This window comes from Stenella coeruleoalba (genome assembly GCF_951394435.1).
Source record: "Stenella coeruleoalba genome assembly, chromosome: X".
In the NCBI taxonomy this organism is placed as follows: Eukaryota; Metazoa; Chordata; class Mammalia; order Artiodactyla; family Delphinidae; genus Stenella; species Stenella coeruleoalba.
Genome location: NC_137152.1, coordinates 112,403,985 through 112,426,718, shown reverse-complemented (window position 1 = coordinate 112,426,718; position 22,734 = coordinate 112,403,985). Strand labels below are relative to the sequence as shown.

Below are 22,734 nucleotides of genomic sequence, written 5' to 3'. Positions count from 1 at the left end.
CTAGTATAGTACCCTGCCCATAGGCCATCCACGAACCTATGTCAATTAATTAGCTTTGTTTCTGCTGAGACTGATTTTCTATAACTCCTGAAGACAAGGCTTCCTTCAAGGAGGACGCTATAAAGAAGTCATTTTACCAATAATTGGGAATTGAGCTCAGAGTGTACAGGGGTGATCTATGAAATACCATCATTTCTGAAAAGCTTCAATAGGGGTCATTAAATACAACACTATCAGTCAGGCTGAGGAAGTTAGGCCTTAACAATGCCTGTTTCTTCCTTTCTGTATATGGCATGTCCATGGTTAAGATGCCTCACCATGCTCCCGAATGAGGATTCCCCAGCCATCTCTGTTTCCCTGGACATTGTGTCTGTCTTCTCTCCACCTGTCGTTTGTTTAATACTTTAGTAATAGCTACATGGAAGATTGAAGAGAAGGCTGTTTCCTTTCCTCCCACCATTTTTAAAACCATTTTTACCCTCCAGCATTAAGCTAGTGACCTGCTGGCATCTGCCAGAAAACTTACTCACATTAGACCCATGCACTTCTTTGTGGTGACGGGCACTGTGGAATCACTGGCTGTCACGAGAACCCCAAGGTGCTATGCTCCACCCTCCAACAAGCTCAGGTGAACTCCTTGCCAACCAAGAGAGAGTGCCACAGGATGGCTCTTGTTCTCTGTTGCTGTCAGCTGTGAGAAGCCACTGCAGCCTAGAGAAAGCCTCCTTAGAAAACTTCCCAAGGCAACTCTGTTCTTTTTCCTCCCAGCACCTATGGGATTTCCATATTTCCATAGGAATAGGAAGCCTTGTGCATGTTACTGACATCCTGTGAGCATTCAATAAATGTCAAATATCCAATGTTGTGACTGAGCCCATCTAGTGGCCCTCAGGATAAAATGGCTGTTAAACCTGGGTCTACCAAACTGCAACTCTTTCCCTGACTAGATAGCTTAACTGTGTGTCCTCCAAGATCCCATAGTGTACTGTGATAACTCCTACTTCAGCACTCACCTTGCCAACAGTACTTGCACATTTACCTCTCGTTTCTTTAACCAGACCGTAAATTCCGAAAGAGAAGAAAACAGCTATGTCTCGTCCACTTCTGTAGCCCTAGTGCTTAGCTTAGTGTCTCAGCTTTTCATGCATGTAGTAGGTGTTCAATAAATGTTTGCTGAGTGAATGAATAAAGTATCCTAGGATCACAGATATGACCCCCACGTGCGAGAGTGGCCCCAAAGAAGGTGTGCATTCTCCAGTTACACCCCCCAAAAATAGGGTTAGCATAACAACGTATGTGCTGTGAACAGATGCAAAGCATTAATATTAGCAATTGAGCTCCAAATGTTAACCTCAGGTTGGATGCAACATAATCATTACACTTTCATATTAATTACACATCCTTTGCTTGGATACTAAATAATTATCCTTTCACCCCGTCATTATGTAATATCTATACTGATTGGCTAAAATCTGTTTAGGATAGCAGCCCCTAAAAGGCAGTTTCCCTCTCAAGTAACTATCACACGCACAGATCCACCCTGGTAGCCCCTCCTCAGCACATCTGAACCCTTTCTCTCTTCACTTTTTCCACCTACTGTTGACTGTCTCACCAACTTACACACCCAATCTCAGCTCCTCTTGTTTTACTTTAGCCGGTTAGTAAGATCCTGAATAAATATGTTTCTTGCTCTTTTTTGAATCTTTAGTCCTTCTACTCCTTTCATAATAGATTCCTATAGTATATATACTTCCATCCATCCATTCAAGCAATAATCCACTGATTGCCTGACACTTGGCAAACACAGCCCCTGCCTTCTCTGAGCTTAGAGTCAAACGGAAGAAACAGACTTTGAACTGTTAATTACAATCAAGTGCCCACTCAAGGTCCCCTTTTCACTAATACCCGACCACTCGCAGATGAAGAGTACCATGAACAGATCACCGTTGCAGCGCAGCATTGAACAGTAATTTTAGACGTCAGCATTAACAAAACAACAAAAAAGGCCTAGGAACTAGGATGTAGGCAAGAAGGTGCACTAGAAGGAGATGCATTTTTAGTAGTCACTAACCAAATTAAGCTCTTGGAATTCATTGCCTGGCAACAGGAGAAGCGGCTTCACTCCTCAAAAGCTGAGAAAGAGCAGAGGAGTGGAAGAGCATATCCAGAGAAACCCCCCAGGGATTTCTTAGCCAGATGTTTACCAGCTGTTGTTTCAATTCTTGAAGGGAGAGGATCCTAACCTCTGCTCGAAGGACGACTGGTTAAGGACAGAAAGAAAATCCGACTTTACCCCAAAAATGAGTTCACAGAATTTCAGTACCTGCCACCACCCCATTTTCAGAACCGAACGCCTAAACCATCCCGAAGCAGATGTGATGCTGACCGCAGGCGTGAGTTGATGGTCAGCCCCGCTCTGGTTCGCACAGGGGAGTGACACGACTTTGTTAGCAGCCAACACTGCCCCGATGTTTCATTCAGGCACAGAGTAATTGTGCTTTACGTGAATGCCAGTGTCCTACAATAGTGCCCTTTGTTCCTGAATTTAAAACATTTGCTTTAGAAAATTCTCTTCTTATTATGGGCTAGGCAGCCTAGTACAAATCTTAACCTATTTAATCCTCCCAACAACCCTATGAAGAAAATTATTTTTCCCATTTTAAGGGTGAGGAAACTAAGGCCGGAGGTTACAGTACTTGCCCAAAGTTACCCGGTTAGACAGACCTGGGTTCTAATTTGTGCTCGGCCACTGTCTGACTTGAAAACCTATTTTCTCAACCAGTGCGCAAAGTTGCCTTAATATAGAACATAAAATGAAGAAGAGAGTGGAAAGTACGACAGTTCTGGGCTGCTATTTGCCATTAGCCTTTAGTTAGGATTGTTTATCCACTTTTCCTTTTCCCTGTGTGTCAAAATCAACAGGCCAAGACGTTTGATTGAAGTGAGCATATCTTACAAACCAGTTTCCATGAAAAGAACAACTAGAGGCCTAATATGCATGTTGCTTTATTTTATGAGGTTCCAGTATCTAGTCTATTAGTTTATATCCAAAAGAGACTATCTCACAGGGAATACAGCCAAACCTCTTCATTACACCTGGATCAGGGCCCTGAACCTCTACTACTGGCAAAACCATCCCAGGCATTTGGTTAGATAAAGTTCCTTCTGGGTCCATATTAAGCAAGGCACTTGTCTCCTATAATCATCCAGTGAGTGCAGTAGTGGTAAGGTTTGCATTTATTGCTGTTGACAAATGTAAATGTTTATTTATGCAAAGCGTATTCACAATTAAACCATTCTTTTTTCTTTCTCCTTCACTGTGCTTCCTTCCAAATTATTCCTTTCTCTAAACAACATCTAAAGTGTGGCACTGAAGTGGTTTTTGTATCCCATGGTACTTAATTAGCAAGTTGTGGCATTTATTTCTTCTTTAACATCCCTCTTTCTTTAAAAATCGTTATCTTTGTTTCGGTAAGTGGAAGACGAAATGTGGTCCACGGCAAGGAAATGAGATGTGAACCCTTCTACACTGCATCTGTTCAGCCTGAGATGCCTGGCTCTACACAGGGCAATGTAAGCACAAGTCATATCAGGCATTAAACCCCCATGAAAAACACATCAGAGTGAAGCACTAGGGCCCTAGCTAAACTCTTCTTGATATTTTAGTGTTTTAATCTTTATTTAATGTATTTTAATGAAATCATCAAAAATAATAGCATCTTCTTGGGAAAGACGTATTTTTCCTTTATTCTTTTGTTCAGTACAATGAACTGACATTTCTAATACCTTGAGGAGAAGATTGCAGTTTCATATGTTACAAGATAAGCCCTTGAAATTTACTAGCCATCAGGATTTGCTGCTTTCAATGATTAATTACCTGTTGGCATACTTTTCAAAGGTATTATTCTCTTTAGCTATTTCCTTTCATCTTGACCTACCATTTTTTATGAATAGCCTTTCATGTATAGTTCAAAAGAATGTTAGTAAAGGTTTATTTTGTTTCTCCGGGTAGAGTTGCTGGTTTATAATTATAATGCAGTTCATAACCACAGTGAAAATGAACGCCCCAATAACTGTACCTCAAAGGAGCCAAAATATCATTTTATGACAAATTAATTCTTTAATACTTATGCAGAGACCTTAATAATCTGGACTAACTTGTCCCTTCAATTTATCACGCCACCAGAATTCATCCATCTATTCATTCAGCAAATTTTTACGGCGTGAATACAGAGCTTGAGGCACCGTTCCAAGTACTAGAATACAACAATGGACAGAATATAGTCCCTGTTCTCGTGGAGCTTATGTTCTAGAGCGGGTAGACAGAAGTAGATATAAACAAATTCATACATAATTTGCTTTGGAGAAGAAACAAGCAGGGTTAGGGGGACAGGGCACGCTGAGAGATAGGGGCAGCTTTCATATAGGGTGGTCAGGGAAAGCCTCTCTGTTAAGGTGGCATTTGATGGACAGGAAGGAAGGGTTCAGGTGGACATCTAAAGGAAAAAAATTCCAGACAGAGGTATCAGCAAATTCAAAACCCTTAAGTGAGAATATGGTTGGCATGTTCAAGGGACAAGCTAGGAAGCCAGTGTAACTGACATAAAGTGAAAAAAAAAAAAGGGCAAGTGAGAGACTAGAGTAGAGAAGTATCAATAACTGGGATCAGATAACATATGATCTTACTGTCCAAGGTAAGGACTTTGCTTTTGATTCTTGAGAAGGGAAGCCATTGGAGGGTGTTGAGTAGAGGAGCGACAGGATTTGCCTCATGTGGGAAGTTACGGTTGTACTACAAGGGTGGCTTTTATGGCACTAGTGGCCACTTACGCGCAGTCAATGTCAATTAGAGGATGCTATCGAGGAGTCTATGGTCTCCCCCAGCCCTCAGGGACTTTGCTTTGTTCTGCAGCTGCAGAATAAACATCATGGGCATTTGCTCCATGGGTCACAATGCAGTTGACAAGAATGTGTCATTAGCCCAGTCCATCCATACTGCAAGGAGGAAAAAACACGAGTACATTCCTTTAACTCAGGCATCAGCAGCGCAGGAAAAACAACTCCTACTGAAGTGAGTCAGTAGCATCTTCATAAATGAAAGCAAGCTTTAATGCCTTAAATGATGGCTCAGTGGCCTCAAGGAAGCAGCTAATTTACTACCAGGCTGTGACTCAGGCTCAGGGAAAATCGAAGCTATTATTGCTCACTCAAAATACAGTAAGCAACTTTGGATAAACATTAAGACTATTTAAAAGAACAGAGAGTTAATGTTGCTAAGAAGACAAAATGTAATCTGCAGCAGTTCTCACACCGACTCTGTGTTTACGTCTGTCCTTTAGTGACGGGTTGCTGTGTATACACCCATCTCTGCTTTCTCACTGGAACCGCACCGGTGATTTGATGTGTTGGCGCAAAGTTAAACACCAAAGTTCTGAGGGCGTCACATCCGTTTGATTTGTCCCCTCCTGGTTCCTTGTAACGCTAGAAAATTAGCAAAGTCCCTGACAACTGGGCATGGCCTATGGAGTCACCCCCAAAGCTCTGAGATTTGAAACTCTGTTAGTGTTCACTCAAAGGAGTATTCGTACTGTCTTTTATTCTGGTCACTTAACTCACAGCCCCCCCCCGTTCATGCCTTTTCCCTATGATTTTCTGCAGATGTCTGGCTTCTGAAAACATTCTTTCAATAAATCAGAATTGCAGAAAGTATAACTTCAGCGACACCAAAGTGTGTTTACGGCACATTGTTGCTGGCAATTGGAGTACTAGTAACCTCGCCGTGCAGGACAGTGATTTAACAATGGAGCCTTATTGTCTTATATTGGCAGATGGTGTACAGTATCACTTGCAGTTAGTTACTATGATTAAATTAACTCGAGTTTGGCTAGTCATAGAATGTACGGGTTCTATGTTCCTTTAGGTAATATCACAGTGGCAACTTTGATCATTCTCATGTGATTCTGAAGGATTTGTTTTTAGGTTTCAACATAAGCTATTACCATTCTAATCTATACGTTGACCTGGGATGGTCATACTTTTTCAGAGATTGGTAAATGCTTAGCTGCTGCTGCTGCTGACAGCAGAACACTTAACTGTAACAGATGGGATTACTAAATGAATCCTTTGCAAATGGAATAAATGCTCAATCAGGTTATCGTAGTGGGAAGATATTCACCCACAGTAGGTCTGTATCTTGCTTGGCCACAATAGACCATGGAACTCAATTTTGGTCTGTTGTCTCTCACCGTAAGAACACACTTGGGGGCATTGCATGAGTTCTGGCTGCAGCTTGGGAAGTGCTCTTTGGACGGCTGTTGGGGGACAGCAACTGCTCTCCCCAGAGTGCTAAAGCACCATGAGTGTCGGCATCTAGTTTAGGAAAAATGGTGCATGTGATAGGCACTCAAAAAATCTTTGTTGACTTGAAGGCATAGAACCCCCATAATTATGTAAGATAATTGGTCTTCATAAGTCAACCAGAGATGATACTGCACATTCTGCAAAATAATAAACATTATATAAAGATGTTGTTCAGAGAAGCTCTGATTCACTAGGCGAATCATACTTTGGGATTCTGTACACAAACCAATTCCTTTCCAGGGCCAGAAGTTTTACCTGCTTTACCTGGAGAACAGTATCGAGTAGCTAGGCTCATGTGAACGTCGTTTGATATGAACCAGCACGTGTAATTGAATGTCTTCTATCCTTCCCTGAACAATTGGCATTTGAGAGTCAACCAAAGAACAAGGCTGGGCTTTCTCCAGGGGTGAGCTTCAGAGCAGAGAGGAAGTGGATCCAGGACAGGCCCAAATTGGATGCTGAACCCATACAACCCTCTCCCAGGAGACATAACTTGGGCAGAAAAGGAAAAGGATGTACATCTGGTACACGCTATCTCCCTTCCAGTCATCAACTGTTTATTGTAGTCGGAAGTCAGCATTTAACCCGTTCTGCCTGAAGCTCAGTGAGGGAGTTTCCTCCTGAAGATTGTGATCTCGCTGAAGGGCCATCTCCTTCTCTCTCTCTTGGGGAAGGAGTGTCGTTTGCACCCTCCTGATGCAGAGGGATATGGTAGGCACCCTCGTGTGGCAACATCCCAAATGTGTTCTCTCTGCGGGTTAAAGAAAGAGAAGCAATCCAACTGCTGATGTAATTCATGAAGAGATGATGCAGCTTCTAATGACTTGGTGATACGATTTATCATGTCCCAGTCACGTGCACATAGAAGAACCTATGTATGGAATCGATAGGAGCCATAAAACTAAATCCAAATATATTGTGACCATTTAAAGTGTTAGCCCCCTTGATTATCTTTAAAGTAATATATACAGCAGATTTGCCAGTATAGATTTTTCATCACCAGCCGTCTGGTATAAATTAGTATGAGATAAATAATTTAGCTTCCTTCTGTTCAGATACAGTTTCATTACCCTCTTCCTCGATACTGTGAAGTCTTCAGAAATAATCAATTGTAAAGTGCTTTTGCATCCCAGCCGAAGCTGAGCCTGGAGGTTCCTAGCACGCTGACGTTTGACTCTTTTTCCTCCGTGTGCTGTGAAAGGAAGAGGTGCCGATTATTAGCAAGTGGCCCCCAGAGAATTGCATACCCGGGGGCAGCCCCTGCTAAGGCACAGCGCGTGGAACCATGACATGAGGTTGCTCGGTTGTTCCAGAAGTGCAAGGCGTTTGTTTGAATTAAAATATATAAAATATATAATATAAAAATATATGTATATTATCTCTAATCACAGTGACTATCCCAGCTTCCGAAGCACACTAATTGGTTTGGAGGAGATATTTTGCCATTCATAAGAAACAATCTCTGCTCCTTTTGGTCCTGACCTTATTTCTCCAGTCTGGCTGGATTGGAGGAATCTTATGCTAAAGTTGTAGGAACACATGTGCGCGATTGTGGAGGGCTTGAACACCAGGCCAGGGAGTTTGGATTTTTATCCTGTAGGCAGCAGGGAGCCCTTAAAAGATTTTGAACAGGAGGAATGTAAAAAATAGGACCTGCTTTGGATGCGTGTTTAGTATAAAAGTGCAATGATAAGATATATTAAGGGGGTGTTATGGTTCTGTTCACAGCATGGCTATAACTGGGGAATTCATCTCTACTAGCTTTCTAGTTCAGCTTTTACAGCATGCAGATTTTCAGGGCCAGCTGTAAGAGCTTGATGGTAAAAGAACGAAGTAAGAATTGATAATGTGAATATAATTGTAAAGAGAGGGGTTTTAGTGGTCAAGATCACCGGTAACACAGAATAATAAGCATTTTAAAGGGTGACTGTAGAATTCTTTGTTATTTTGTTGGAGTTCTTTGAAGTCACTTCTATGCTATATAATTACCTTAAGTTTTAAGTGTTCCCTGCAGGGATAATTTATGTATTTTGCATTCTCGTGCAAATGCTTTACACTGTTGAAAATGGAAGCTGAAAATTATTGCAAACAGGTCATGGTTGTGCAGAGCTTATGAAGTATTCATCATTTTGATATATCCTCGGAGTTTATATTATATTCTTGCATTGTGTTTTCAAACTCCGGTAATACTTAAGGTAACAAATATTTGAAAATTGAAATTGCATATTTTGATAAAGAACTGTAATTTGCCTATCTCAAAATTGAATGTCATCAAAACCCTTTAAAAAATTAATCTGAAAATGTTGCGGTATTTCAGGAAATCTAGAACAGACCCAATTTAATTTAAACTAAGCTATCAAAAGCTCATTTATGAATTGTAGCTGGATACTCGGCCTAAACACTCCTGTAAAGCATCGCGTTCTTAGAATTCAGGCTTCCCTGCAGTGGTTTCTCCCTAACCATAATATCAGGTGATGCTTATCACAGGTGACCACAGTTTGGTCATAAATAGGGAACCGTTGTCTTGTTTACTGCACCACAGCTACACATCTGAGCATTACATTCCTCTTATGAAAATATAATTCACTTTATGATGGCAACGTTCATCTTTCAAAGTATCTTATTTTAATGAACTTTGCACTCATCCTGAGTTTCTCGAAAGACCTGGATTCCCTTTTTCTTTTCTTTCAGAGATGGGTGTACATTACATATAGGAAAATCTCTAGGAAGAAATGGGTTTATTCGTCTATCAGGCTCCTCTATAGCACAGCTGGGAATCGGGACAGGAAACAGATTTTCTCCAACAAGTGAGATGGCTCCCTTTCCCACCTTCCCCCTTGTACGGGGTGGGGAATAGCAGGCATTTCTCAAAGGCCACAGGATTACAGAATTGGGAAAAAGAAGAAATCATCGCATGGACTTTCTCTGTGTTCACTTCTTGTTCTCTTTTTGTCTGCCACCCCCGTCTGTCAGTCTGTCTGTCTCTATTGCGAGCGTATGCACATATGCAGGACTCTGACCGGTTACCCACCTCTGTGCCTAGTTTCAGTAAAATTGCTCTGGGGTCATCCCCTAAAAACTCTGAGTGTAGAGAGGTCCCTGAAAAGAAAAAAAAAAAAAACACCCAAGTGTGCTGAGATTCAGAGATGAGTATTTTGCAGTAGAAGAATGAAGTTTTCATGGCATGAGCTAGGAGAATGTTCCATGGACACATTTACTTAAGATCCATGGGAAGCTGCCTGGCCTGGTGGAGAAGCCAGTGGCAGACAGGCTGGCGAGCTTGGCTTGTGCTTTGAGTTAAAGCTCTTCCTTCCTTCTGCAGCCCGGGGCCAGTTAGCACTGCTGGGTTCTCGGTGTTTTTCAGCCCTTAGAGATCAGGTTGCCTTAAAAGAAGGGTCTCTCACGTGTCAACAGCAGCTACCTTAAACAGATTTCAGCTTCCTCTGGAAGGAGCTGCTTCCCTGCTCTGGATTCATTCTCTAAAAGAAAGTGTGAAAGCCAGATTCCAGTATATTAATATCTCTGGTTTCATTTCTTCAACTGTTAAAAAAAAAGGTCCACCAAATCCATTGTAATCATTACCTTTCTTATCATCATCATTATTAAACTGTCCCTTATCTCATTCGAATGCCAAAACTGTTTAAGCAGTTGTAGAAAACTTAAAAAGTAGGCACTGCTTAAACATAAGGTACTATTAGATTTTTCAGTATTGTTGTTATTAGTAACCTGCATTATGAAAGTAGAACTAGCAAAACGCTGGTTTAGAACAAAAGAAATGAGATAATGTTGTACTTTTGTGGCATTAAAATGAGACATGTAGATGTCATTTGGGCCATTAATACTGGATTAGTTCACAAATCTCTTTAATATCATGTGGGTTCACTGATACACATTGCAGTAATTCCAATTTTAGAATCCTAGGATATCTTAAGCCCCATATTAAGAGCTCATGTATTGTTACCCTTGCATAGGAATCACTAACGAAAGCAATCCTCACCCATACGGTTAATGTGTAACATGAACCTCTCTGTGAACCGGAAAGGTGCTTCTCTACTCCGTTTGTTCTCACTGACAACCACTAGTTTTCATACCAGTTTCAAGTTGGGAGGAGGCTACATTCTCCTTGTTGTCACATGAACAGAAAATTAAGTGAAGGCAAGGGATCCCGCAGTCTGTGAGCACCTACACGTACACTAGCTGCTTTCCATGCCCCCTGCAGTCCTCCCTGGGAGGCACGTGATGCTATTCTCCTCTTAGAGATGCAAGATCAGAGCCCAGGTAAATTGCCCAAAGTCAGAAATCTGGAAGGTGGAAGAGGCAGGTTTGAACAGAGCTCTTTGGTGTTCAGAGAGCCAGGGCACACGAATAGGAGGAAGGGCGGCTGAACCTTCAGCCAATGTTGGAACTGTCCATTGAGAAGAGAATTGACATCACAGCTCTTGTCTACACAGTGACTGTTTGGGTGAAAAGGCGCACTTGCAGTTGAGTTCATAAGGGAATGGCTTGTTGAGGGCTTCTTTCCTGTGGCTTTCTCACTTGTGAGGTGGTAAACCTCCTCTCTCAGGCCATTCTGCAGCTGGTACAGAGGCCTGCTGTCGAGATTAAGTCAGATCGTTAGATACGCAAAGGGGCCTAGGCTCCCGGGGTAAGGGGTAGTTGAGAATGAATTCTTCCATTTGAGTCTTAACTTAATGAATTGACTACCCCTGAGTACTACTGACTACCCCTGAGTACTACTCAGACTCATGGTAAGTGACTGTCGCAAGCATCCTTTCATTAGCTCATTTCAAGGGGCAAATGTTAGTGGAAATGTGCTCTCTACGTAGAAATAGGACTCTGTAAGATTTCCTATCCCCAGAAGTCGTTTGCAGGTGTTATGTGACGTGGCAGTCCAATAGCCCTCTGCGACATCTCTCTCATCCTTGGTTTATAGATGAGGCCTTTGCACCCTGCCCGGTGATTCCAGGTTTTCTGGTTTGCAGTGGAAAGCAGGCATTAGTGATTTCCTTCTGAGCAGTGGCCTTGCTTTCCTACCTGTGCAAGAGAAAAAATAAGAAGTCTTCTTTGAAAGTCTTTGACGAAGTAGACTCCTGGCAATTGTAAATGACTGTCTTCTACAGAGACAGACCCTATCAAATCGAACAAAACCGCTATCCAGTACAAATCAGAATTACCACCTTCACAATCGCCTGCGGTACTAGAACAAGCTATGCACCCACGTGGGTATGGTGTTATTTTTAATAGGCCACCTAACCTTGCCAGAGTGTTTTCAATTGATCTCCGCAGAAAGAACCTTCCTCCTTTACATGACAGGTTGTTGGATGTCTAGGAAAAATTTTCAGAGTTCCCAGGCTTTGAATTTTTGGACAGGAGCTTGGAAGAGCTCTTTAAAAGGATACAGCCTACTAAGTTTATTCTCTCACTGACTATAAATATTCCCAAAGTCATTCTCTTGCCGATGGGCTTAGATCCCCCTGTGAAGTTATTATACAGAAGAATCTTGCCACAAATTAGAAAGCTTCACAGTAATGGCGAATAGTTAGCTAATGGTCACAGATTAATTCCAGTAACCAGCCAAAAGGCAGGAAAGTTTATTTTTAGAAATCATATCTGATATTTGGTTCCCCTTTCAAAACACATAGGTCAGCCCTGCTTGTAAGAAAAGCCAACACCACGCGTTAATACACATAATAGACAAAGTTGGAGAGAATTACTCACTTTAGAGAATTGTTCTTTGGTTGAAAAAAATGCTTTTCCACAGATTTTTGTTCAGCAGCAAGATTTAATCTAGTAAGATTAAAAAAATAATATTATGGCCACAGTCTCTGTAGCATATCTTATGTAAAATGAAATCCATCTTCTGCTAATTGGATTCTTAACCAATCTGTATTCTTCTACAAGGCTTGGGTCAGACTGACACTGCCTTGGGCCAATTATACAGCCCTGGAGACGTATGGCCTGTCCCTCTGCTTCGTCACAAGTCTCAGCAAGTTACTTCCATTTCAGAATGTATCTGCTGACCAGGTCTGGAGCTGAGTGAGGCCTTAGGATCATGTAATTTTTTATCACAACAAAAATCACCCCTCTTAGGCTCTGTAAGGGATATGGTGTTTTTGTTTTGTCTCCTGCTTTATTGTAGCTTATTTCAGTGTATTTTATAAAACAAATTGTAAAATTTGACATTGCATGAGACTGCTCTACAGAAATGTATGACAGTCCAGAACAAGCCAATACAAAGGACTCAATGAAACCCAGGGCTAAAATGTGGTCGTATCTGCATCCTAATTCTGTTTTAAACAGGGCATCGGTTGACAAACTCATTAACTTTGGGGGTTTTTTTTTCATTTTTTGTTTGTGAAGAGTTGAGAAAAAGCAGTACTCCGCTGCCCTATTTTGTGGGCTCAACATAAGGTAAATGAAAATGTCTATTAGATATCTTGGAATACAAAACTGCTACCAAGAAGTTTCACTATAACCGTACGAGGAGAAATAGTCCCATGTGCGTATTCTTAATTATAATCTGTGTTTCTTTACAAATGGTTGCCAGTTAGCATGGGTACTTTGAAGTCATTTTGTGGCCATGGTATTTCACGAAGCCCGTTTTTCAGCACTTCGTTTGTTTAGTGCTGGGGCTCGAAGCACTGCAGCCTTTTCAGCCGACTGCAGACCAAAATGACAAATGGAAGGAAGCGAAACAGTTTTCGGGGAACCAGGCCTGGAGGAGAACACTGAGTGTCATTCATGTGCAGTCCTAATTTTTGGCAGAATTTATCTCCTTCCATGTTAATACAACACAAATAGGCAGATGCTTTCTTTAGAAATGGATTCCAGGGTGAAAAGAACTTGGGAAAGAAGAGAGAATTGATTTGTTTTGCCTTGGTTTTCTGGGCATGTATTATCAGAGTAATCCCACGTTTCACGTGTGTGGAGCTTTACAATTTTCAGAGCTTCTTTCACATACATCATCTCATTGGCTCCTCGTCCATCCTGTAAGGTCAGGTGTCCCCCCCCCCCCCGCCCCGCGCCATTTTACAAAAATCAAGTTAATAGAATTTAGTTGCAGTGTCTGCTATTTGCGGACCCAAAGACCAAGAATATCAGTCTAATGCTTATGTCTTGGTTACCAGGAAATCTCTTTATTCTTGCAGCTAGTTTTGTCTTTATTGGTCCCCCTTCTCTTCCTCCCTCTCCACCTCCCTCCCTCCATCCTTCCCTTCCACCCCTCCCTCTCTCCTCCCTCTCTCCCTCCCTCTCCAGTTTTTTAAATTGAATTTACCTGTAGACTGCTTTCCTCCTTTTATCACCTACTCTTTCTGCCCCGCAGGCAAGTTCTGACTTGTCAGTCTCTCCTCTAAAACAGCCCTCTGTTCATACCCCGCCACGTTTAACCCTTTTTTGGATCTGTATAAGCTAGCTCCCAAGTCCTCTTCCTGTGATATTTCATTCTTTCTGTTATTTATTTCACCAGAGTTATATTGATCATTGACTCTAAGCCAGGCCCCATGCTAGGAGCTGCCCTCAAGTATCCCACAGTCCAGAGGATATCTGAGTGAACAAACCAAACTCTGTTTATCCTGAATTAATAATTTTGCTTAGCTACAGTGCACTGGCTAAGTATTGATTCCCTCTTCCCCATCCTCTCCTTTCTCGCGCCTTGATCTTAGTAATAATGAAGTTCATTCACATCAAATATACCCTGGGAGAGACCATCAAAATCCTGAATATAATAATTAATCCTGGATTTTGAAATCACCGATAGAGGGGAAGCTTATATAGAGAATATAGGTAGTTACAGTGTCACCCCCCCCCATATTTTAAAGACTCTATTTTGTTTTCTTTTTTAACAGAGTTGAAAATCTAATTTTAATTTACATATTATTTTCTTTAGGCTGGGGAATAACTGACACACACAGGTCAGACCTGCTTCAATAACCTGCTAACTTTAAACCTAGAAAATAAATTGTCATCAGAACGTGGCTGAGAATTAGAAGAGTGACCCTTGCTATTGGCAGTAATTGTTAAATTAATTGGATCTTCAGGCTACTGAAAATGTGGCCAGAAGAGAGGAGGAGAAGAGAAGGAAGTGAGAGGATTAAAGGGAGAGATAGATCAGTTATAATATGTTTATAGCACCTGCTGAAAAGAGGAAATCATGTTTCACTAGGTTCATTTTTTAAAGTTTCTTTAAATGCTCACTCATCGATGTCTAAACTGTTTTTCTGTGTTCTGTGATGCCAGTGAAAATATTACATGTGAATAGAACAAAATGTGTTGAGAAACGTTCACCTCTACCAGGATTTGTGCACTTGACATAGCGTATACATATGCGAAAGCTTATATTCAGTGTTCAGGCTTTGTTCAACAGCCTAGGACCTTAGTGTTGCCATTTTATGTATGGACAACCTGAGGAGACTCTGCTGCTCTCTTGAGATCCAAGGAAATCAGCGCAACCCATTTAAAAAAGATTTCTTTTGAGAGAAATGTGTTCAAAGGAAACGTTTACAATAGTCATGGCAGGACCTCCCTGGCTGTCCAGTGGTTGAGACCCCACGCTTCCATTGCAGGGGTCACAGGTTCAATCCTTGGTTGGGGAACTAAGATCCCGCATGCCGCGTGGCACGGCCAGAATAGTCATGGCACTCCTCAAAGCCTACTGAGGTACAGACTCAAGTGAAACACTGCCACCCTATCTGTCGGTAGCATAGCTGAAAATACAAAAGCAGGGGGCAAAAGTATGAAAAACCTGATATTAAGGCCTATGTTCGCCGAATGACTTCTTTTAATCAGGAAGGCACTTAGTCGTGGTGTGCGTATTGTGGCGTCGTAGATGTGTTTAGGGCACGGGAATGACGTACGTGATATACAGGTGTTTTCGAGCTCTCACCTTTTGGGATATGGCTGTTGAGGATACAGTTGCACATCACCTGCTGAGTGACGAGCCCCTTACTTGGCTCCCTTCAAGGAAGCCACCATCACAGCCCATGCTTCTTCTGAACTGGCTCCAGCTCCAGGAGGCCAGAGAATTACGCATCTCCTCCATGCTTTGCCCTTGGTGCCAGGGGCAACTCAAGGCACTGTTGCTTCTTCTGACCCTAAAGAGGAGCAATTTACCCAGGTCCAGAGCCTTTGTTCTGGACCAAAATGCTTTGTAGCACACCATTGTATCTGGGGGTTCTTTGCATATATCCAATGTTACTGATTGCGTTAATGCCTCTCAGAGTCTGTGTGGAGGTATGTCCTGATAAGGGCAGCTGACCATCACCATTTGTAGCTGTAAGTATCCTCCTATATGCTCTACTGACCTGACGTTGAGGGTTTCAAATGTTTTCTTCTTGTCAGTGATATTTCAACCTCCAAAGAACTATTTTGCCCTTAATAGTGAGTAAATTGGTAAAAAAAAAAGAGAGAGAGGTATTAGGTTTTGCTCCTGGATCTGCTCGTTCTGCAAATGTAGATTCTTCATTCGTCACCCGAAATACGATCACTGTAGCTAACTAGTATGGATTCCTTGGATAAGAAGTTCAATATTCACTGAGAAAAAAACTAACCTTGAACTTCAAGGGGAATAGAGATGATGGTTACAGAGAAGAGATTTTAGAGAGATTGAATATCTGTATTTTTTTCAGAGTTATTCCTCTGAACATTACTAACATTATTCCTCTGACATTAGTATAGATATGCAAGAGAGGTAAACAACTTTTAAGAGAAATCGATGCATAAAAGGTTAGAAGATACAAAGCGCCTTTTCTTTTGTATTCATGCCAAATAATTTCTTAGTGGCTGTGCAAGGGATGCTTGACATCTTTTTAATGCATTTATTATGATAACAGGTATTTATCTAATGCATATTAAATGCAGAGCACAATGACTGCTGCCTCTGTTTAGTGCCTACTGTGTATCAAGGCCACTACGGTACCTTTTTCGAGAGCGCTAATAATCAGCTTCAGGTCAGTCAAAGGAGATTGATTCCTTGCCAGATATCTACCTGGTATTCTCTGAACAGGGCTTCTCTGGTTAGGGTCCAATCCAATTTCTGTTATTTCTGTGAACCACTGCTGAGACAGAGAGGCAGCTGCACCCCTCTTCCCTTTGGTGGCCCTTCCTGTATTGGGTGGGATGTTCACGTCTTTCCACATTTGATAAAAATCAAGCCTCTTCTGCCGTTCCTTCCAGCGCTGGATAAAATGACAGCATCACACACAGAGAACAGAGCACTCCTTTGGTTGCTTCAACATTCTTTTTTTGGCCTCATTTTCCTCCCTCTCTACTGAGTTCTTGAGTCCAAATTTAGTGGTGATGACTAAGAAATTGCCAGGATGTGACAGAGCATTCAGTTCATTGAGTCCTTCCTTGCCATTTTCCAATAGTTGTAACAATTGCCGAGTGTTTTTCCTCCTCATGTTGTAGGTGCCGGTATCTGTGTAGTATCTGTTATTCTGAACAGTTACGAAGTCACACATGCAGGATCTGTCCCTGCAATGACAACCTCCTTCTATATACAGCTGATTTCGTTCTATGGTATTCAGGAAATTCCCTGCAGACTTTTTACTGGTTGATACTTGTAAATCCTGGAATTTCCGAATTCAATCTGAATCTCTGCAATGCAGATCCTGTAAGCAGTAACCAAGTGGTCTGCTATGTGCTAGACAGTACGACCAGTCCTTTATGACTGGAAGGTGAATTCAGAAATAAGACAAATTCCTTGTCTTCTGGAGCAAGGAACGCACACGCCTGGGTCACGGGGCCATGCTGCAGATGTAGATAGAGTTTCCGGGAGCACAAATATGAGTGTCATCGGTTCTGATTGGGAGAGATCATATATGATTCCAGGGGCGTCATATTTGAGCTAGACCGTGAGGAATGAGAGGAAAGCCAGTAGGTAGAGAGGTACAGAAATGACATGAATGGCGTCTGTAAAGGCACAAAGGCACACATGGTTCTATGGTGGAGACAAGGCAAGGTAGCGACTGAGTTGCAAAGATTTATTTATTTATTCATTCATTTATTTATGGCCACACCGCGCGGCATGTGGGATCTTAGTTGCCCGCCCCCCTGCATTGGAAGCGTGGAGTCTTAACCGCTGGACCGCCAGGGATGTCCCTGAATTGTGGAGAATTTTAAATGTCGCATTAGGTTGTCATTTTACGCTAGGCAAGGCGAAACCAACATTCTATACAACTGTCCTCATCCCTAGAGGACACATGGAGACTATTTTAGTCAGATTTCTTTGTAGACATACCTTGGCTTTCCCTACGTTGAGAATTCTACAAAGAGGAGCGTTCACAGCCCATAAATAGAACACTTTCGTTCCTACCACGTGATAGTTGCCTTCGAAGTACATTGCTTCTTGAGTAGGTTGAATTTGTGTGAATCTTCTGAGGATCTATCAAGTATGCCCCTAGGCTGAAATTATGCCAAAAGATGACTCTGATCTGTGCACCCTGGAAGCCAGATGGGGGAACCAGTGAGATTACTGAGTGAAACAGATTTTGTGGATTTCCAGAAAAAAAGTGTTCAATTATTTAACTTTCAGAAAAAGGCTGCCTCATTTGAGGAATCTGTCCCTCTTTGCTGAAGTGATTCTCTGATAGTAAATCACTGTCTGTCGCTCAAATAGTGTGCTTTGCTTGGAATGCTATCTAACATGAAGGAAGGTAGGACCATGGAGACATCATTCAGAAAAGACAGGTGTCCAGAAAGCTTGCAGTATTTTTATTGCAAGGTGGGTTTTTTTCAGGGTTTTATCAAAACTTATTCCTGGGCTTCCCTGGTGGCACAGTGGTTGAGAGTCCGCCTGCCGATGCAGGGGACACGGGTTCGTGCCCCGGTCCGGGAAGATCCCACATGCCGCTGAGCGGCTGGGCCCGTGAGCCATGGCCGCTGAGCCTGCGCGTCCGGAGCCTGTGCTCCGCAACGGGAGAGGCCACAGCAGTGAGGGGCCCGCATACCGCAAAAAAAAAAAAAAAAAAAAAACTTATTCCTGATAATATCTCAGCAAAATAGTACAAATTGAATGGCTTCCTTAGTGCCACTTTCACATGTAGCTCACTTCGCATTTTCCTCATAATCTTTTACTCCAAGTGGACCCACTGCTGCTCTATAGATTACTTAGAGATTAAAATCTGCTGTTCATTTCACTTTACTTATAAACGGATATTTTAAATAGCTGTTTATTGAATACATACACATATTACAAAACTTGAAAGAAGGTTTTATGGGTTTTTTTGTTTGTTTTCAAAAACAGTCTATTGTGTCAGGAACCCTTCTTTTGTACGGGCAAGTCCAAAGAAAACATGGCCACGTACATGGCAGGAAACCACGTTGCCGGGTTCAAAGTCTCCTGGCCTGCTCTCTCATGTCTGCTTGTAGAATTACTGTAAATTCCTTGTTTCTATATTGATTTGTGTGAAATGTTACTGTAAGGCAAGGATGGGGTGATGAGGGAATTTTTTTTTTCTTTGTAAGTCAAGGTCCAATGATCTGAAAAAAAAATCAATTTGGTTTATTTAAAAGTAAAAGGTAGTCTTTCTTTGTAGCATCTCTTTAGAAATCTAGGCGGCCAGCATTGTAACAGTATAACACAGATTTCAGCCTGGGGCAATTGAAAATTATAGTACATGGTAACTGGATAATCTATGAAAATTAAGTACAGGGATCGGATGTTTATTTTCTCATTTAATCCGGAAGGGAACAAAGCTCCATGTGACAGTTTTATGCTTGTCTTTTCAATCTTTGGCTCCTGTATTTTTCCAATACATTACACTTAGGTGGCTGGTTCTAATTTTTCCATTACCTTATTACAAAGAGAGCTAATCATTGATCAGTAGCACTTGCACTTAGGGCCTTTCCTAAAGCATCACGTGAAATGTTATAGTTTTAGTTTCCAATGATAATAGTTTCTGCTATTAAAATAGAACACCAGTCATAACAAGCTCTAACAAAGTATGTCCTGAACTCCTGAAGGATAATACCGTATGGTTCTCCATGAAATTCATAGCTATAAATATTGAGTTTTTGTTTATTTACTTCTCTTGTAGGAACATTTCACACCTGAGTGCAAATTCAAAGAATCGGTGTTTGAAAATTATTATGTGACATATTCATCAATGATATACCGTCAGCAGCAGTCAGGCCGAGGGTGGTATCTGGGTCTGAACAAAGAAGGAGAGATCATGAAAGGAAACCATGTGAAGAAGAACAAGCCTGCAGCTCACTTTCTGCCCAAACCACTGAAAGGTAAACTTGATATTATACCAGCTATGGATTCAATGAGTATCGGTATTGAAATCAATCCTTTTTCACGCTTTCGAAAGTGGAATGTAATTCTTCCATACTAAGGCATTTATACAAAACTTCAGTAACATTTTACACTTAAAAAAAACACTAAAGCATTGACAATAGCATCTAATCTCCTGATTTTAACTTTTCCATAGTATATCTGCACGTGGTAACACCTTGCTTATGTGGAAATAGCTTAATTGCTAGCTCAGGACAGCCAAGAACCCCAAATTATGCCCAAATGATCCCTGGGCAGGAACACAGGTGCCAAAGTGTGTGCATAACACTTATCAGAAAGCTCCTTGGGCCTGTCTCTCTAAGGGCCCAACAGTATTGGCCCAACAATTTTCATTCATTCATAGTTTTGTTTTTTGGTCATTACTAGCAGCTTAGTAGCAAATGAGAAAGGGTGAGGGATAGGAATGGGCTGCAGGAAGTAGGGATGTTAGAAGGAGATGTGGTGGAGAAGCGGTAGGAAATCCAGGCAGAGAAGAGCGGTTTACAGGAGGGGCAGACATCCAGTCAAATCAACACAGCGCCCTTTGACAGCACATTTTCTGCAGCCAGATTACTTGGGTCCGAAGCCCAGCTTCCGCCTTTAGTAAGCAGGTAGTCTTGGGCAGATTATTGAGCTCAAGTTCCTTCTGTAAAATATGGATAAAAACACCTGCCTCGTGGGATTTGCATGTGGATTAAATGAGATGACACACGTGAAGCACTTACAACAGTATCTGGCACATTCTAAGTGCTCCATAAGCGTAAGCCAGGGCTGTTATTTACAGCACAACAATAATATTTACCATTTATTGCATTAAGAACCGTGCTAATACTTAGAGTCTGGGAGAGTTTCATTTTAAAGTCTGAGAGAAATGAGTGTTTGAAAATGTTTAAACTTCTAAGAGCTTTATTAAATGCATTTTTCATTAATCCTCTCGTATATCTAAAACCATCAGTGATAGAGATGAGGCATTAGAATTCTCTACACGCTTCCGTACCAAGACTGGATTTTGCTTCATCTGGTCCAGTCCGCTCTCTACTGAGTCCTTGAAAGCGGCATTTTTCAGGTTTGGCCTCCAGCCTGGAAGCCTAGTGGGCAGAAGGGAAGTTGAGGGCCAGTGCGGTGGCCTCTGATGCCGTGTCTCTGTGCTTTGCAGTGGCCATGTACAAGGAGCCGTCTCTGCACGACCTCACGGAGTTCTCCCGATCTGGAAGCGGGACCCCAACCAAGAGCAGAAGTGTCTCCGGCGTACTGAATGGAGGCAAATCCATGAGCCACAATGAATCAACGTAGCCAGTGAGGGCAAAACAAGGGCTCTGTAACAGAACCTTACCTCCAGGTGCTGTTAATTCTAGCAGTCCTTCACCCAAAAGTTCAGATTTGTCCATGATGTTTACCAAACAAACAAGGCAGACTTCACTACTCTAATCTGCCGTCAAACCTTCTTCTCATCCATACAAACGCCCCATAATTTAGAACGAGCTTGTGCGAAAAAAGAGTGCCAAGCATGATCAGTGAATTAAATCCGGGAGAAGGACTGCCCAATTTTCTCATGATCTCACCTATGCTTTGGGGAAGACAAACCAAAAACATTTCACAGCACTAATGCTGATTAAAAAAATTGCTCTCCAACCAAGAAAATTGAAAAGACCACCATTGTTCTTCAAAAGCAAACAAAACAAAACAGAACAAAATTAACTGCTTCAATGTTTTGTAGGGGCAAACAAAATTCTGTGAACCGTGTTGTTTTCTATCTATGCTTGATTCGTATGTATTCTTTCCTTTGGCATAGCGCAACTTTATGATTTCTGGAATTCAATGGTTCTATTGACTCTGTGTCACTTAATCCAACTCAACCAAATTCAGGGTTGAAGCTGAATTGGCATCTCAGGCTCAAGGTAACAGTGTTCTTGTGATTTTACCAAATTTTTTTTTTCCTTTACACTCGTAGTATTCTGATCGAGTTCTTGTGCTGTACTTTGTGCGTAGAAATTGTGTTGTGTTGTCAACCCCAGTCAGTAACGATTACTTAAAAAAAAAGTTATCCTCAAGTATAGATTTCTCTTAATTCCATTTGTGTTATCATGTTAAACTACTATTGTGGCTTCTTGTGTAAAGACAGGAACTGTGGAACTGTGATGTTGTCTTTCGTGTTGTTAAAATAAGAAATGTCTTATCTGTGTATGTATAAGTCCTCCTGTCATTGTATTTGGCGCGTGAATATTGTGTACAAGGAAATGTTAAAAGACTGGTTACCCCTAAACAACATATACTTATACCTGCTTCTGGAAAAGTGTTTAAGACTTAGCTAGGTTTCCATTTAGATCTTCATATCTGTTGCATGGAAGAAAGTTGGAATCTTGGCATAGAGTTGCATGATATGTAAGATTTTGTGCATTAATAATTGTTAAAATCTGTGTTCCAAAAGTGGACATAGCATGTACAGGCAGTTTTCTGTCCTGTGCACAAAAAAGTTTAAAAAAAGTTGTTTAATATTTGTTGTTGTATACCCAGATACGCACCGAATAAACTCTTTCTATTCATTCAAAGAAAAATCCTCCAACGTGTATTTATCGAGCGTCCACTATGTGCCGTGAACTGTGGTAGAAACTGGAGTTACACACTGAATTATGTACATCAGGTCACTGCCCTCAGATAATCCACAGTCTAGAGATTTATATTAACACGAACACTCTTGGAAGTGTAGTTATTGTACTAGTTGTTGTACTTGAACTTCAGATTGGAACAGAAGAATTCTCATTCCCATTCAGTGATGCATTGTACAAAAGACACCTATTTTCTAGTCCCCTCCCTGCCGTTCACTCTGTCATTTCCCCTCTCTGTTTCTCATTTCTCTCAGTAGAGGGAACGGGACTAAATATCTCAAGTCCTTTCCACCTCCAAGAACTGAAGGAAAACATAAACATTTTCTTTTTTCACTAAAATTTCAGAACATATATTAAAATTGAAAGATTTTTATAGTGAACGTCGGTAAACCTACACCTGTGTTCCTCCATTAACATATTACTATACTATACATCTATCCGTCCATCAATTTATCAATCCATCTTATGTTTGACATATTTCAAAATAAATTG

General features: G+C 41.4%; 1 protein-coding gene across 3 annotated transcripts in view; it reads left to right on the top strand.

The window, feature by feature from the left end:
• Nucleotides 1-22,152, top strand: part of FGF13 (fibroblast growth factor 13) — a 503,531-nt gene extending 481,379 nt beyond the window's left edge. For all 3 annotated transcript variants that reach the window (XM_079910297.1, XM_079910299.1, XM_079910298.1), the window contains 2 exons: nucleotides 19,398-19,596; nucleotides 20,793-22,152. In XM_079910297.1, the coding sequence (XP_079766423.1) occupies nucleotides 19,398-19,596; nucleotides 20,793-20,929 (336 nt within the window). In that variant the 3' untranslated portion in view covers nucleotides 20,930-22,152. The remainder of the gene's footprint in view (nucleotides 1-19,397; nucleotides 19,597-20,792) is intronic.
• The last annotated feature ends 582 nt before the right edge of the window (nucleotides 22,153-22,734 follow it).